At 34.4% G+C, this 17,028-nt stretch overlaps 1 protein-coding gene across 1 annotated transcript; it reads left to right on the plus strand.

Annotated features, from left to right (window-relative positions):
- LOC132751965 (solute carrier organic anion transporter family member 4A1-like) lies at nucleotides 1–14,918 on the plus strand. The gene is made up of 14 exons (XM_060742192.1): nucleotides 1–132; nucleotides 1,307–1,579; nucleotides 3,745–4,070; nucleotides 4,561–4,767; nucleotides 6,240–6,342; nucleotides 8,031–8,152; nucleotides 8,759–8,874; nucleotides 9,228–9,366; nucleotides 10,260–10,458; nucleotides 10,941–11,112; nucleotides 12,211–12,364; nucleotides 12,840–12,960; nucleotides 13,616–13,680; nucleotides 13,980–14,918. Exons 2-14 carry the CDS (start codon nucleotides 1,335–1,337, stop codon nucleotides 14,300–14,302), a joined length of 2,292 nt encoding a protein of 763 aa, XP_060598175.1. The 5' UTR covers nucleotides 1–132; nucleotides 1,307–1,334; the 3' UTR covers nucleotides 14,303–14,918.
- The last annotated feature ends 2,110 nt before the right edge of the window (nucleotides 14,919–17,028 follow it).

Here is a 17,028-nt window from a genome sequence, read left to right on the forward strand (position 1 = left end):
TGGCATTTTATCATGTTTCGTGAAAATATATTCCATATTTCACGCAAACTAAAAAATATCCTCTTAATATTAATGTGACTTATACATTTTCTTTTTGGCATCGCAGTGAAATCGGATAAAGGATAAAATCAGGTAAACTGGAAACTAAAAATGCATTACCACGTGTTTTGACTTCTTCAGAATTATATTTAACTTCGATTTCATATTTTTAAAAATTTTCAACAACAATAATTCGCTTATGATATGTTTCCACATTTCTTTGAAAATTGAAATCTTGGCCACAAAAATAAAGACATCTTTTTTTCCCCCTTTTTTTTTTTGCTTTTTCATAAAACTTCACACTTTTTACCTTAAACTAATTTTGAATTGTCTATGAGCTTCTACTACATTTTTATGTAGGGCGATGCATTTTTTGCCCGACGCAGTTTGCGCATGCGCTAATAAAACTACTTCAGCAACGGACCGCGTCGTAAAAGGGTCTATAACGTAATCCAGCCGTCTCTGGGTTGATCTTTTGGCAAGGAGAACGTTTTCTTCCCGGACATTAAATGTAATGGTCATTACTGCTGATTCGGAAAGCATGCTGGATGAGTCACTTGTGGAGAAATGGATAATTACTGGTTAGATATCCAGGAACGCCGGTTAGATGGACCAACCGCAAATAATGTGTTTAAATTGGACAAAAGTCAATGGGCGAAACAATCAACCATTCAAACTTAGCAATGATTACCTATATTACTCTTTAGATATGGCAATAATATGTTTTAGAATTTTGTTATAATAGATTAAGCGGAAGTTATACAATTACACTGGAAGTGAAATAGTTTGTCATAAAAGTTACAAAATATAAACAAATTGATATCAATGTTTCCATACAAAATCGCTTAATTACACTAATTGCCAAAATACTATACAAGCATTAGATGATTCAGGTATATTGCAAATGATTACTGTAAACATACTCCAAAATAATAATAAAAAAGATTTTTTAGAAATAGAATGTTTACTATTAATCCAGGTTTAAGCGGCCTTAAACAGGGTCAATTTAGTTGTCGCTTTACATTTCGAGATAACGCTATATAGGAAGGCCTACTCTTAGTAGAGAAAAATTCCCGCTGCAAGGATATACTATAAAACTTAAACTCCTCGGATTGAATTTTAACTGATTTTGATTCGAGAATCATAAAAAAGGATTGCCACCTTATTTTTCTGATAATTTCAATACGAAAAGTGAGAGAATAGAATTATATTTAGACATCAAGATTCAAATTGTATGAGTTCAAAGAGATGAATATTTTTTTTGAAGTGTTGCTATAAATAGTAACTGAAGGCAGATGACGATGACAACAAATGTGGAAAAATCCAACGGTTCGTGGCGCAGAGATATCAAACCAAGAAATAATGGTGCCGACTTTGAAAACCAGATTGACGACTGGTATAAGGAAAATAACGTGGTTTCCAAGTTAATAACATCAACACGTGGTGACACGACATACGAGAAAAAAGAGGATGAGGTGCATATGGACCCGGAATGGGAAAGGCAAAACTTGCGATTTGGTTGGGGAAAGTGGACCCCAGAGTAAGTTTGATTTTTGACTTAGAGAAAGAAGCTTTGTCATGCAATTCCGAATTTCATCTGAATAGAATAAGTGATTGCCCTTGATCTGATACAGAAATATAGAAGCAACAATGTTCATTTGAAAATATCTGTCTACTCACAAATTATATAATATGTTACTCAGAATGAAATAAATGTAAATAGAAAAATATTGTTTGGATATTCTTAATATTGCTTGAAAAAAAGTTCTTAGTGATTCAAATAGTAATGAGTAATAATATTTTGTCCTAGATCAATTCATTATCTGCTTATATAAAATATCAGATCATGTATATAATACTTGTCAACAACATCCATATATGATTATTTTCTATTACATGTATGTCAGATACTTAATAATATTAATGTAATTATTAGTTGTATTATAAACAGACTTTTCAGTTCACTCTAAAAATGGTGAATGAAAGCTAAAATTGTAATTTCAAATACCTCTATTCAAACCTTCATTAAGACACACTGCTTTTTCACATACTTTACAATTCAATTTATTACTATTAAAATTAAGGGGAGAGGTGCCTAGTGGCTACGGTGTCTGTCTCTCAGCCAAGGGATCATGGACTCGAACCCTACCTGGGTCTCGTCCATGTTTCCTCATATGTTACTATAGTATTTGCTAGTTCGAGAGTGATTAATATAAGTTTCAAGAACTTGTTTCGCATTCGAGCTAAAATAAATAGATTCAACTAATTTATTGCTAGCATTACTCTCCTGCGCATCGGTCGAATGTTCCACTATCGCTCACGTCTGAAGTAACGGGAGTGTATTCAGTAAGCTGCGAAGGGAGCGTATGCTAGCATATGAAACATGAAAATATCATTTTCACTTCTCAATTTAACCGTGTAAGATTATAATACTGCCCTCACACATACCTCGCGACCTTACTGCGTCGTTACTGCGACCTTGCTACGACCCAGGACGCAGCACAGTCGCCATGGACGCAGCAGGGACGCAGCGAGGTCGTAGCGAGGAACCCAAGGACGCACAAGGTCGCAGACCGTCGGCGACTATTTTGAACATGCACAAAACAGTCGCAGAAACTCTGCGTTCTTGCTGAGTCCTGGTTAGGTCGCAAGAACGTAGTAGGGTCGTCGTACAGTCGCAGGACAGTCGCCGGACACACCAATAGTCGTCGTAGAGACGCCGTAAGGACGCAGAGAACATAGCACAGTCGCAGCTGGGTCGCCGATGATCGCCGTGGGGTCGCCTTGGGGACGCAATACAGTCGCAGTGGAAACGCCATGGACGTAGAAGGGTCGTATTGAGGACATAGAGAAAACGTACTGAACACAAGACTGCAGAGCCCCGGACCGTCTGCGAGAGAAACTTTCTGCGAGAGAAATTTGGAAAATTGAAAGAAAACCAACGATTCTCAAAAGAAAAATGCTATTTTACTAGTTTTCAGGTCGCAGTAAGGTCGTGGTTTATGTGTGAGGGCAGCATTACCAACGATAGTTTTTCAATTTATCTAGTACACTCTTAAGATATTTTCATAATTAAAAACTACGTTCTAAATTTATCGGTGGACTATTTGCTCAGTGATATTGCCAGATGGAAGTCGTATGGTCAGATATCGGTCATTGCCCAAAGATGACCTACTTTCAAATCCAGCTGTACTCATTGACGCCCTTATACGATTGAAGATCTTAACACAAATTCCGTTTAGGTCGTTCAGCTATTTATTGATGACATAACAAAACAATAGATAGTATAACAGCATCCTTAAAACTGCGAGCCTCACGATTAGCCAAACTATCAAAAAAATCAAACTTGAAGAGAAATGTACTGAAATTTCTCGAAAAAGGAAAAAAGAAAGATTCAAAATATAAGAATTTATTTGGTGTGTGCAATTAATGACCGGTTTTGGAGAATTTGACACCATATTCTGCTGCATAACTAACGTTAGACATAGTTCCTCTTTCTGGTACGGTAATTGACGTTGATTGTAAATGCTGTTTGTTCACTGTGTAACATAATACTTCTAAATAAATTTTAATACAATTTTCATGAAATTTAGTATCTAGATGGCATGCTGCTTTAAAGTGTTTTATGTTGTCTCTTTGTCTTTGTAGTGAAATAAAATTCACGTTTAAAAGAATCAATTTCTTATGATTTTCTATTTATTCAAGCTGTCTACAAATATTTAATACTATTCGATGGTACGTGTTCTGGGTATGCATCTTCAGCATCGTTCAAGGTTTTATTGTCAACGGTGTCGTCAACGCCATCATCACGACTTTAGAGAGGAGGTTCGATCTTCCCAGTTCCAAATCCGGCCTCATTGCCAGCTCCAACGACTTCCTGGCGTTCTTTTTAGTGCTGGTAATCAGCTTCTATGGAAGTGAGCGTCACAAACCGAAACTTATAGGCATTGGGGTGATTGTTCTGGGATTGGGTTCATTTATTTTCTCGATACCCCATTTCCCGCCAGATCTGTACGACTATGGTGGATCAGGTAGGCCGCACGAAGTAAAAGTGTTTTTTTTATCAACCAGGATTGCATATTTATAATATTCGTTTAATGTTTCAATCATAGTCCATGGAAAATGACGCAGATATTTTCATATGTCCATTGTACTTTATATTTTATTGTACTTGAATGTTTGTTTGTTTATATTTGTAATGTATCTGTTGATAAATTAACACAATTCAGCATCATTATCATAAGTATAAATACAATGTACATACAAAAGTGTTGGACCAAAAGTTATACCAGCATTATCTAGGGTCCTCCTTTACAATTTATCTAAAAGAGCATGTGTGTAATCTACATCAAATTACTTTTCTTCATAAAACAAACCATTAGATTATACATGTATAACACGAGCGTTTTGCTCACCTTACCTGATGCATAATAATCTCAAATAGTCTCATTTGTTTTATATATACTACTGTTATTAAGTAATTTTAAAACGAATATCAATGAACAGCAACTTTTTTTCAAGATCTCCATGCCTTTGAAAACGTATGCCGCCCTAGCAATGGAACTATGGAATGCTCACAACAGGAGACAGTCTCTAACCACCAGAATTATCTCTACGTATTTATGTTGGCCAATGCTCTACATGGTGCCGGGTCAACGCCAATGTTCACTCTGGGAACCAGTTTTATAGACGAGAACAGCAAGGCTGAGCAAACACCATTGTTTCTTGGTGATTGATTTTTTTCAATATTTTGTTCAGTTTTAATACCAAGTATGTCTCATTGAAACAGGCCAGTTATAAAATCCAAAAACTCACTGACAAGCGTCCAACTGGTCCAGTTCTTTCATTCGCCGGTATTCGCAACTAATACATATCAATTCTAATGTTAACATATGTCTTGTTTATGTAAGTTATGAGGGATCTTTTTAAAAATAACGACTTCACATTTTCACAAGAATGCAACGAAATATTATTTTGATGAGATTGCAAAATACATAAGATAATGTCATTTTTGGGTCTAAAGGTCTTTTGAATGGCTTAACGTCATGTAACGTGTCCAGGTAATCAACGAAACCGTTCAGTCTGTATGTTTGTACTGTAAATGAGAAAGTAACATAATTATTACTATTTATAACATTTTAAGTCGATGTAAAAGATATATCACGCTTTTAGTATATCACGCTTTTAATTTGAGACAGTCCGTATAATACGCTTTTAATCTGGACAGTCCGTATGTCACCTTTTAATTTGGTACAGTCCATATATCACGTTTTAATTTGGGACAGTCCGTATATCACATTTTTACTTTGGGACAGTCCGTATCTTACGCTTTTAATCTGGGACAGTCCGTATGTCACCTTTTAATTTGGGACAGTCCGTATATCACATTTTTACTTTGGGACAGTCCGTATCTTACGCTTTTAATCTGGGACAGTCCGTATGTCACCTTTTAATTTGGGACAGTCCGTATATCACATTTTTAATTAGGGACAGTCCGTATACCACATTTTTAATTAGGGACAGTCCGTATATCACGCTTTTAATCTGGGACAGTCCGTATGTCACCTTTTAATTTGGGACAGTCCATATATCACGTTTTTAATTTGGGACAGTCCATATATCACGCTTTTAATCTGGGACAGTCCGTATGTCACCTTTTAATTTGGGACAGTCCATATATCACGTTTTTAATTTGGGACAGTCCATATATCACGTTTTTAATTTGGGAGAGTCCATATATCACGTTTCTAATTTGGGACAGTCCGTATATCACATTTTTAATTAGGGACAGTCCGTATACCACATTTTTAATTAGGGACAGTCCGTATACCACATTTTTAATTAGGGACAGTCCGTATACCACATTCTAAATTAGGGACAGTCCGTATGTTACGCTTTTAATTTAGGACAAGCCGTATATCACGCTTTTAATTTGGGACAGTCCATATATCACGCATTTTATTTATAACAATCCAATCTGAGTTTTAAGGAATTCAATTTGAGAACACAAAAATACCTTCAAAAGAATTAAACCTGCATGTTCATATTATACGGATATGCAGGTTGACTAGGCTATAAACTGATGCCAAATGTAAATCACGTTCAGCTACAAAAGGTAAAGTGTTGAAACGTCCACATTTTTTTTCTTTAGTTGCTTACAAAAAACATTATAAAAACGGTATATTTTTCCCGCATTTCAGGTATAATTTACTGTGTAGCAGCCCTAGGGGTAGCTGCTGGCTATATGGGTGGAGGCCAGTTTCTTAACATATACACAGACGCGGACACTGTTGACACAAGCAAGTATGTTGTTTTCACTGTTGTTGAATGCTTATAAATCACCTCAGAGCCAGATTCTAATTTCTAATTTAAGGTTGGTTAGTCTGGTTTTCAAATCGCTTCGGCACTGTCAATTTCAACCAGCGAAGTCTATTTATTACGTGAGGAGTAAGACCTAAGGTGTTGGGTGGACTCCTGGATAGAAAATTCTACCTCCCGTTAGTTACTTTGTTGAATAATTTCCTCAAATGATGACATTGACAGGGTTTGAACCCTTGAGAGTATAAGAGAAAGTGTTTTATTTCGAAATGACGAACTGTCTTGAACTGTAACCACAAAGTAAAATATTGTGAAGTAAGTTACGCATTGCCTATGGCAATTACAATCCACGTGAATTTCCTGAATGAGGAAAAATTTGTAAGATTAATCCTTACTGCGTTAGTCACACAGTAAAAATAAATATATACTTATAAATGCTGAAAAACGCGTCATTAAACGCGCATAACATGGCAAATTATTACTTGAATCATGAATCTTTGTTACTTTTCCTAACTTCATATGCATTTTTAATTTTATTGAAACATTTGGCTTATGCAGGCATGCAACTATATAGCTACTAAATATTATAAAATGATAAGGGCGTCATTTCAGCGGGTCTAAACAGGACAACGAAAAAAGGACCTTTTAGCAATTAGTTTACATCAATTACTGTAATCTAATGGCCTTTTAGCCATTTATTAACACAACGTCACGAAGACTCTGGTCATCTAAGGTCATTGAACACCACTTCAATATACCAGATTAATATCTAGGCATTTTGGCAGTGGAAAAACAATAACGGCCAATGCTCCATCAAAGATAAAATATAGTTACGAAAATATTTATGTGGAGAGTGACCTCAATCCCGAAGGATGTACCGTACTAAACATACACATTATAGTCATTATCCGAAGTTTGGTAGGAATATCCGAAAATATATCATTAGAAAATAAACGTATTCAGCAACAAATACTGCATCGATACACCATTGTTGCAGCTTGTACGCCAATTACTTTTGAACTTATCAGTTCATTGTATAGAAATAGATCCCCCGTAATTTTAAAGGACGTTTACCATTATAAGAAGTTTAATTTTGGGGGACCCGGAAAAAAAAAAACCCCTCCCGATTTTTTAAAAATTAAAAGTTTAAAGGGGTTTAATTTAAAAAAGAAAAAAAAATGTTTGAAAGACGAATTTGAAAAACCAAAAAAAAATTTTTATAATTCCCTTTTTAAAAAACAACCCGAAAACCCCCCCGGAAAAAAAATTTCATTGTATTCATTGTATTTTCATTGTATAAATAGATATCGTCTTTTTCATTGTATTTCATTGTATAAATAGTTTAATTTTAATCCCTTTAAAAAAATAATCATTAAAATTTTTGGCAAAATTTTCCCTAACCCCGATTAATTTTTAAAAAAAAATTTTTAAAAAAAAAAGGAATAAAAATAATCTAACCTTCAAATATAATAAAAACCCAAAAAAAGAATAAATATTTTTAAATTTTTTTTTTTTTGGCTTTTTTTCCAATACCTTTTTAGTCTGGCGCTTTTTGTTTTACTTCTGCTTCTTTACATATCTTAATCAGTTGCAAGGAAAACAATGATTGCGCATTGTCTCTTAATTACTTCTCAGAAATTCAGGACTTTGTTTTGTTTTGTTTTATTATTTAGAATAGATATTACACCAATGGATCCTAGATGGGTCGGTGCATGGTGGATACCGTTCCTGATCAGCGGAGCCGCCATGTTTATTATAGCTATACCTATATTAGGATATCCAAAACGTCTGCCTGGTATGTTTAAGTCTTTACCTTCCCTATTCTTAAAACTCGTTAAATTTATTTTGGGAAAAGTCCCCTTTTCAATTTTGGGGGTTATCAAAATAAATTTGAATGTTGGCAACCCCCGGGGGCAAAATGCACGCATTTGGAACTGCAGATTTGGATTGTCTTTTATTGGGGAAAATATTATCACTTTCCGGTTTAAGATCAAAAATCCCAAAAAAATGAAATGAATCATGACTAAATATATTCTTGTGAGAATAATTCAATATAGATATAATTTACAAATTTAACATACATGTACAGTAATCTTCTGAATTGTTTGTGAAATCCTAAGCAGTAACGTATAGCTATTTGTGCAGCAACAAAACTTAATATATTTTGATTGTTGAAGACTTCTCAGATTTTCAGAAGGTATTTGCTTGCATGTTTGAATGGTGCCTTTCATGAACCTGCCATGTTATTTGGTGATAAACGTGACAAAATCTGACTGTGAGTTTCCAAACGATTGTCTGTGTATTCGTTATTTAAATTTGTCTAAAATAGTATTTTAATTATTTGAAAGTCTACAGTTAATTATATTATGAATACATTTCATTTAACTATGCGTGTCTACAGGAAGTTTGAAGTTACAACTGCAAAGGAAATCGGAAGCCATCAAAGGCGCAGACGACAATTTGCAGCAAAATTTTGGTAAAAATTGGAGGGATTTTCCAAGGGCATTGTTCAACTTGGTATATATAAAAGTTCATTAGACAAATTTTTACGTCCCTTCAATATATGTCAAATTCACATTGAACTCACATTGTAAATGTAAATTACACTTTAAAACAATTTCTTTTAATCTGCAGAGTTATAAAGGTTTAATTGTTTATTTACAGACCTATAAAATAATATCTTACGTCAGACACGAAATTTACAGGAATGCAAAAGAGACATTGATTCACTCATCAAATTAAATTCACGAGCCGCTCTTGTTCCAGACTCGTTGCTATTTTTGGCTATCATGGTCCTTAATAAATTCCACTTAAATTCAATCGAATCGAAACTAAATGTTTTGATTATCAGTTATGTTTCCATTTTCTAGATAAAGAATCCGACTTTCCTATTCCTGTCACTGAGTGCATGTACAGAGGGGATGATAATCAGTGGTGTTGCAACATTTGGCGCCAAATTTCTGCAAGAAAAGTTCAATCTCCCTGCAGCGTTTGCAAGTTTTGTCATGGGTAGGCCTTATCAGTTGAAAACTTGTTATAAACCTTATTTGACAACCCCATGTCCCTCAAGCCGAGGTGTAAATGTATAATAGATTGTTTTCGTTTTTGAGTGCAATATCGTATTACACGGTACAGATTCAATTTTGAACGCATTGTCGTACAATATTGCAGGGTATTGCGCATTTTGTTCTTTCCGCACAAAATGTGTAAAGGCTCGGATGATTTATCACGGACAGAACATCCGAACACCCTATCATCATACATGCAATACATATACACGTCCCATATTACAATGAACTCAAATTGAAAAAAAAATCCATTTTAACACGCTTTACCTTTGAAGAGGAAAAGAAACATTAGGTCAACTGGTTCTTTTGTTTGTTTTGCATTGCAGAATAAAACGGCGAGTGCATTATTGCGTATTAAAGCAGGGTTCCTGTTTTCTTTGTTGGTAAAACAACATCTCAATGCACATTAACCAAAATTCCAACACTGACTCCCATTGTGCCCCCCTTTGCAGTAGCACAGAAATAATGAAGCTCTTTCGAAGGTCCAAAATGGTTGTATACAAAGGCTCATGCAATGATTTATACATTTCACTACAGAAAAAGCAACTGCTATCCACACGCAAAAGAGCACTGTGATTTTTTACATCAATGTCTCAATTGATATAGATTATACGAGTTTTTTGTTGAAATGTACCGCTATTAAAACTTTTTTATGGAATTAAAGAAGCTCAGTTCCCATTTCAGTATTCATTTAGAAAATCGCATAGCAAAAGATTCTAAAATAAATTTTTAATCAGAAATATTGATTTCCATGAATTATCATCGGCCATTTCTTTTTGTATTGTTTTAAATGTTTTTTTTTACCATTTGGTGCAGATTCGTTGTTTATTGTAGGTATAATCACGGTACCAGGGGCGGGTGGAGGTATGTTATTGGGAGGTTTTATAGTGAAGAAGAGGAAACTGAAATGTAAAGGAATTATAAGGATGAACATGATTGCTGCATTCCTCGGTATACTGGTCAGTTTTGTCTTCTGGTTACAATGTCCTACGCAGAGTATTGCTGGTGTGACGTCAGAATACGTCTCAGGAACGTGAGTATAAAACTGTGTACTGTCCGGTTAGATCCGTGTTCGATTCACGGACAGTGCATGTCACTTGTGTCCTTGTGATTGATCTACTAATTCTAAGGGAACTGCTTGACAGCCTCTACAGGAACGGTGCGGTGGCTCAACTGTGCTCTGGTAAATTCAGTGTGGCTGCGCGAGCCGGTCTTTAAACTACCAGCATCAACAACAATGGCTAAAGACAAATACTGTTCATCAATGATCATGCTGTATGCATGCATCTTTTTCGTTGTAATAGACAAGGAGAGCATGCACTCACACTTTGTGTCGTCATGTGAGTGTCCTTCCCCCAATTATTTTTGCAAATCCTACCTTAGATTGTAGATGGATTTGTTTTCGTTCTATGAACGTCATGCTCACTTGTTTTTCACTCATATTTTACAGAGGACCACCTTCTTTTATGATGTACACACGCAAACATTATGTCAAGCATATTACATACATTTCAGTTCTTATAACGGTCCGGTGACTTTGGATAATCAGTGTAACACAGACTGCGCATGCTCGGGTGCTATGTACGAGCCAGTGTGTGGAATGGACATGAGTATTTACTTCACTCCTTGCCATGCTGGTTGTAATGAACAATTTGTGTTGATGGAAGGCCCGATGGGACCTTTCAAAGTGAGCAAATTTTCTATAAATAATTACGTTACAAATAGAAGTTCCCCTATCCAGACGAAACGTTGAAACATTTTTTTTTTGTCAGACAAAGACTTAAATAAAGAAAAGAAACTTTTCTCTTATGAAGGCAGTTCAAATGTAATGAGTTAATATTATTTAAGATCATCATGTTTTCTCTTTCAACAAACAGGGTAAGCATTAAAATCACAAACATTAAGCCGCTGAAACGAAGTCATATAACAATTTTATGAATTGATATATTTCTGAGTTACGAAATTTATGTGATAGGGACAAGGGGATGAACTCCGTATAGTCTTTAAATTGAGCATTGTTATAAAAAAACGTATGCATTTTCGCTGATCCAGATGTGCAGTAAAAACTCCATATGTGAAGACGACAGTAAGTAATTCGCTGGTTAAGTTTTCAACCTTTTCAACATATTTTTAATGAAATTCCAAGCTCGTTTCGACAATTGTTGAAAAAAGTATAGTTTGGGTTGTGCATGTTCGAGGAAATTGTTTATAATAGTTATGCCAAGAGTCACCATTTTCATGTATTCAGTATTATTAGCATTCAGTGCAAGCCTTTTGTTGTACTTTCCTCAATGATATGATATCAGTATTGTTGCTTGAGTCTGGCTTTTCAGTATTTATATGGAATTGACTTATAGATACTTTCGTTGTGATTGATAATGAAATCCTTTCTACGGTAGTTTGCACTGTTCCTTTGTGTAGATTATTTTCTATACCACTTCTTTTTCTTAAACACCTCAGCAAAGATGGAAATTTGAGCAGCGGTTCCTTAGTTTGAAGCCAAATTTCAATAAATGTTTAAATGAAGATCCAAACCAGAAAATGGTAAAAATAATGGAAAGAATTACTTTTCAATTTTATAAAAAAAGTTTTGAATTTTATTTTTTAAAAGTTAAAAAAGCTAAATAAATTGCCTCTTGAATGTTTTATACTTCCACACTCACATATGGAGGTTCTAAAGCACATATGTATCAGCGGAAATGCACATTTATCCATATCATGTATCCACTACTCAGTTTTGAGATATTGAGATCTGGAGATATGGATACACATTCCTCTTTTGCAGATGTACACAAACTGTAGTTGCGTTGCATCAAGTATAATATATAAAATGAACGTTACTGTGCAAGATAAAGAAACCATGACAACCACGCTCCCAACAACACTTCCGGTTTCCACAGAAAGCCTCATGTTTTCTAACGAAACTGGACCACCTTTAGGTTTGTTTTCATTTTACGCTAATTAATATTATGTAGAGCTAGCCTACATGTACGTGGTTTTTATGCAATTTACCACTGAACATATTTTTTCTGAAACAGGTGAAAGTTTTCCTCAAAGAATAGTATTAAAAAAACAAACAAACAAAAACAAATAAATACAATGTAAATAAATAAATGTAAATAAATAAAGAAAGACAATTTAATGTTTTTACAGGTAAACAACTGGGGCACCATGCAAATGATAACTTTGCCCGATGCGCGTAAAAAGATTTTCTTTTATATTTTTGTCGTTTTGCACAATTAATTGTTAATTCTGTTAAAAAAGAGTAAGCAAATGATCTGAAATTTTGCATTTAAGTTATTTGTGCAGACCTCCAAAGTGTACAGAAATCTTGAAAAATTGTCCATTCCCACCATGTCGAAAACTTCAGTTGAGTCCCTTTAAACTTGACAGAGAGTAATTTGTACATTTTAGGTGCGTTCCAGGGTATATGTATGTCTGACTGTAAGTTATTGTATGTAGTTGCTCCATTGTTGTTTGTTGGAATGCTGATCACATTTATGACATGTTCTCCTACACAAACAGCCACCATGAGGTAAATTCTCGCAAACATTTATTGTTAGACGTCACCATTCCCTGCAGTTTAACAAGTTTATTTCCATATCTCCGAGCGCAGACCATTTTAATCATTCAACCAAGTTACAAAATTATTGCTATTTCTTTGTATGTTGTTTTCAATCGGGGATTTACAAACTGCCCTTAATTTGATTTACACAATGTATATCTAATGACCAGTTTTAAAGAGACAGTGAAATGTTCTTAAATTTCATTCATACAAAATCAAAATCATTCTATGCAATGTCACAAATATCCACAAAGATTGAAACATGACAATGTTTGTATAAATTGAGCCGCGTCATGACAAAACCAACATGGTTTGCGACCAGCATGGATCCAGACTAGCCTGCGCATCCGCGCAGTCTGATCAAAGGATCCATGCTGTTCGCTAATTCAAGCTTTTAACTACTTGGTTTAAAGAATTTTGTAAGTTGAAACAGCAATGGATCCTGATCAAGAACTGCGCGGATGCGCAGGCTGGTCTGGATCCATGCTTGTCGCAAACCCACTATGTTGGTTTTGTCATGACGCGGCTCAATTAAATAATTCATTAAGCATGATGCATATGTTGCAAATGTAACTCCTGTTTTTATTTCAATTTTCATCATATTTTTTCCGGTGTTGTTTTCAAGGTGTGTACAAGAACATCAGAGATCGTTGGCTATTGGATTGCAGTGGCTCTTTCTCAGACTTTTAGGTAGATTTTCTTAAACTTTAAGTACAATTGTTACTTGAAAAAGAGTTGTCTCTCGTGCCTCATTCTCAATCTGAAATTGTCTAAACGAAAGTATAAGAAATACGACAGGAAAATTATTACTACATGTACTTTGATTTATGCAGTTTCTTTGTAAGTCAATACTTCTTTCAAAGCTTATTTTAGAAGCTCAGATTAGTCATTGTTATCCTGTCTAATTTACATGTATACGCCAATGGGCAGGAAATAGCCAAGAAGAAGTTAAAAGAACATTTTTTTATAATATACATTATATATTTCAGGAACCACACCTGGACCTCTTATGTTGGGGTCTATAATGGACAGTGCTTGCCACGTCTGGCAAGATATTTGCGGCACAAGCGGACATTGCTGGATTTACGAGAAGACTAGCATGGGCGTGAAACTCTTTGTTTGGTGGATTATAGTTAAGATAGTGGCCTTTGCATTCTACTTTGCCGCTCAGTATTTTTATGAACCACCAAGCGATGACAACGATAATGGGAACAGTGTAAAAGATGGTGCTGAGCCTAATGACGTAGAAAGTGACGAGAAAATAGATCTTACTTTCCAAGATGAAATTGAGTGCAAAGAATCGGTGATATGATGATTTGACTTGATAAAAAACTATAACGCCAGAGCTTTCTTTTAAGTGTGTTGTAAAAGACTACACTTGTAACAGTTTGGAAAGAACATACCATGTTGGGTTCTTAAGGACCTATTAGACGTCAAACATCCCTAGCTTGATCATTTAACCAATTTCTTTGTATAATTTAATTTTCCTTAACTTAGTTGAGACTTTTCAACCGTTTATTTCACTGTTGAGTGAGTTAATGTTGTGTGAGAGATGTTGCTCGCTCTGTTCATTATCTTGATCAAATCTAGTCAGAATAATCTCCAGCAGCTGCTTGACATACATTTTGCTTGGATTAAAATCTCCCATTACAGGCGGAGATATTGCTAATATATCAAACATGTGAATAAAGGTTATCAAAGGGGAACCTTTAAGTGGGCTTTATTTGGAGATGATTTTGTTCTTTTTAAACCATGAAGAGTTGTTGAAGAGAGGTCTTTACTAGCAGGATGATCTGTATTCAGAGGTGGTCTTTAGCACAGGTTTGACTGCAGGTCACACAGAGTATCTTTAATTAAAGAAGGTCAAACCGAGTTTGTAATTTTCATTATCGTTGCTCTTTATTAAGGGGCCTCCCCTATTCAGAATGTTTATATATTGTTGGTTATATGTTGACACATGATTGAATGATTTACTTTATTAAGTACCATGTATATTAATGAATGATCTAGCAAGGGTTAATAAGTTTTCATTAAAAGCGTTTTAGCATTGTGGAAACTTGGAAGGTCCGGTTTACGGTTGGGTCGTCTTTTGAGTTTTTCATGACAAATTTCTCAAAATTTCATGACAAATTTCTGTATGTATGTATGTATGTATGTATGTATGTGTGTATGTGTGTATGAATGTATGTATGTATGTATGTATGTATGTATGTATGTATGTATGTATGTATGTATGAATTTATCGATCGTATGTGTTGTGATTCGAATATTGAGATCGCAAAACTCGAAGTTAGTGCTAAGGGGTTAACTGCACTGGTCCACTATCTCTCGGTCAACTCATTGACAAACAATATAACCGATCCTGCAAATGTTCAACTACATGTTATTTTGTTAGTTATCATTCTCATCGTGGATCTCCCTGTTGAGCTATGTTCAGGCAGGGCGTCAGCTAAAAATTTCCGCACGAATCGTGAAAGAAAATTAAAAACTCTCATAAAAAGCACTTTTTATGCAATATAACCACCAGATAGCCCCAGGCACATGTGTTGGGGATATTTACACTATCCCAAAACTTAGCTGGGTTAATAAACGTCATTATTTTTTTCTAGAATTACTTTTTTACACTATCCCAACACTACGTGCTGGGTCCACTGTGGCGTATAAATATCACAGGAGGGAAAAAATTTGAGTGCGACTATTAAAAATTTCATTGGGTTAAGATTAATAGGAAAAAGCAATTTTCGCGGAAACAACACCCTCAATTTATTTTGAATAAAAAGGATACCCCGTATTTTGCAACAAATATGAGCGATGCAAATAAATGAGATGAAAAGATTGCAAAAGGGGGATAGATGTAAAAGGCACCAATTATCTCTTAACCACTGGCTGAAATGAATGTATTTTAAAGACTAATTAATTCAATTCATTTATATTATTAAACTTTTTTTTAATCGGAACACCTCGACTATTGACTCATCAAATAATTCCGAAGTTTAGAGATTGCCGATCGTAAAATTTTAAATTTATTCACCTGTTTTACATGCATGCATATCAAAAACTTAAAGTAATGAAGTAATGAAGTATAGCCCTTAAAGCCGACTGGGTAAAACAAACAAACACATCTTGTTTTTTGTCTCCCGCCCACAACTCATGTAACTGATCGTTTTCAACAAATTATGTCTGGCCTATTTTTTGGCCGTTCATCTATAATTTTCATATATGGTATTGGTTACTAATTTTCCCGTTTGAAACCAAAAATTAAATAAGTCAATCATACTTCTTTACTTAAAATTTTTTAAACATTCGGGCAGTTACAAAAAATAGTTAAATTTATTCCCCCAAAAAAAAATTGATAATACTATTTTCGGGAAAAAATTCTGTCATTGTTTTAAAAACGTTGCTTATTTTTTTGGGGTGATTTTTAAACCTAAAAAAAAAAATTCCCTGATTTCCATCTCCCAAATCAACCTCCTAAAACATTTAATCCCCCCCCCTCCTTTTCCTCTCCCGGCCTTACCCCAACCTTTTTTTCCTTGAAAAAGTTTGGTTAAAAAATAATTTAAATTATTCCCAAAATTTTTAAATTAAAAAAAAATTTTAAACAGCCTTTATTTTTTTCCCGGGTTTTAAAAAAGGTTTTTTTTATTATAATTTTTTTTTCTTTAAATTTTGCTTTTAAAAAGGGAAACTGGGTTTTGGGTTTCAGTTTTCTTTTAAAAGTTTTGAGAAAATAATTTACTGAAATTTTCGGTTTTAAAAACTTTTTGATTTTACTAATTTCCAATTTCGGGGAAAATTCCTTTGATATTTAAAAATTTGTAACTTGAATTTTCTAGGGGGTTTTTAAAAAAATAAAAACAATCTTTCTGCCATTCTGATAAAATGTTTTTAATTTCATCCCCCAAATAAAGTTTCCTTTTATACAAAAAAATTTTGTGATGTAGATTAACCCTTTTAAAACATTTTTCAAGTATATACATTTCCCATTTCTTTTCATTTCGATATACGTTTTTTATGAAACTTAAAGTTTTAACAAAT

Source organism: Ruditapes philippinarum, unplaced genomic scaffold, assembly GCF_026571515.1.
Source record: "Ruditapes philippinarum isolate M1 unplaced genomic scaffold, ASM2657151v2 ctg1029_1_1_1_1, whole genome shotgun sequence".
In the NCBI taxonomy this organism is placed as follows: Eukaryota; Metazoa; Mollusca; class Bivalvia; order Venerida; family Veneridae; genus Ruditapes; species Ruditapes philippinarum.

Excerpts from the sequence above, each read along its gene's own strand:
- LOC132751965 (XM_060742192.1), top strand. The coding sequence starts at position 1,335 with ATGACGATGACAACAAATGTGGAAAAATCCAACGGTTCGTGGCGCAGA. Across the intron at positions 8,875-9,227 it reads CAAGGGCATTGTTCAACTTG|ATAAAGAATCCGACTTTCCT; the intron begins GTATATATAAAA and ends TCCATTTTCTAG. Across the intron at positions 11,113-12,210 it reads GCCCGATGGGACCTTTCAAA|ATGTACACAAACTGTAGTTG; the intron begins GTGAGCAAATTT and ends CCTCTTTTGCAG.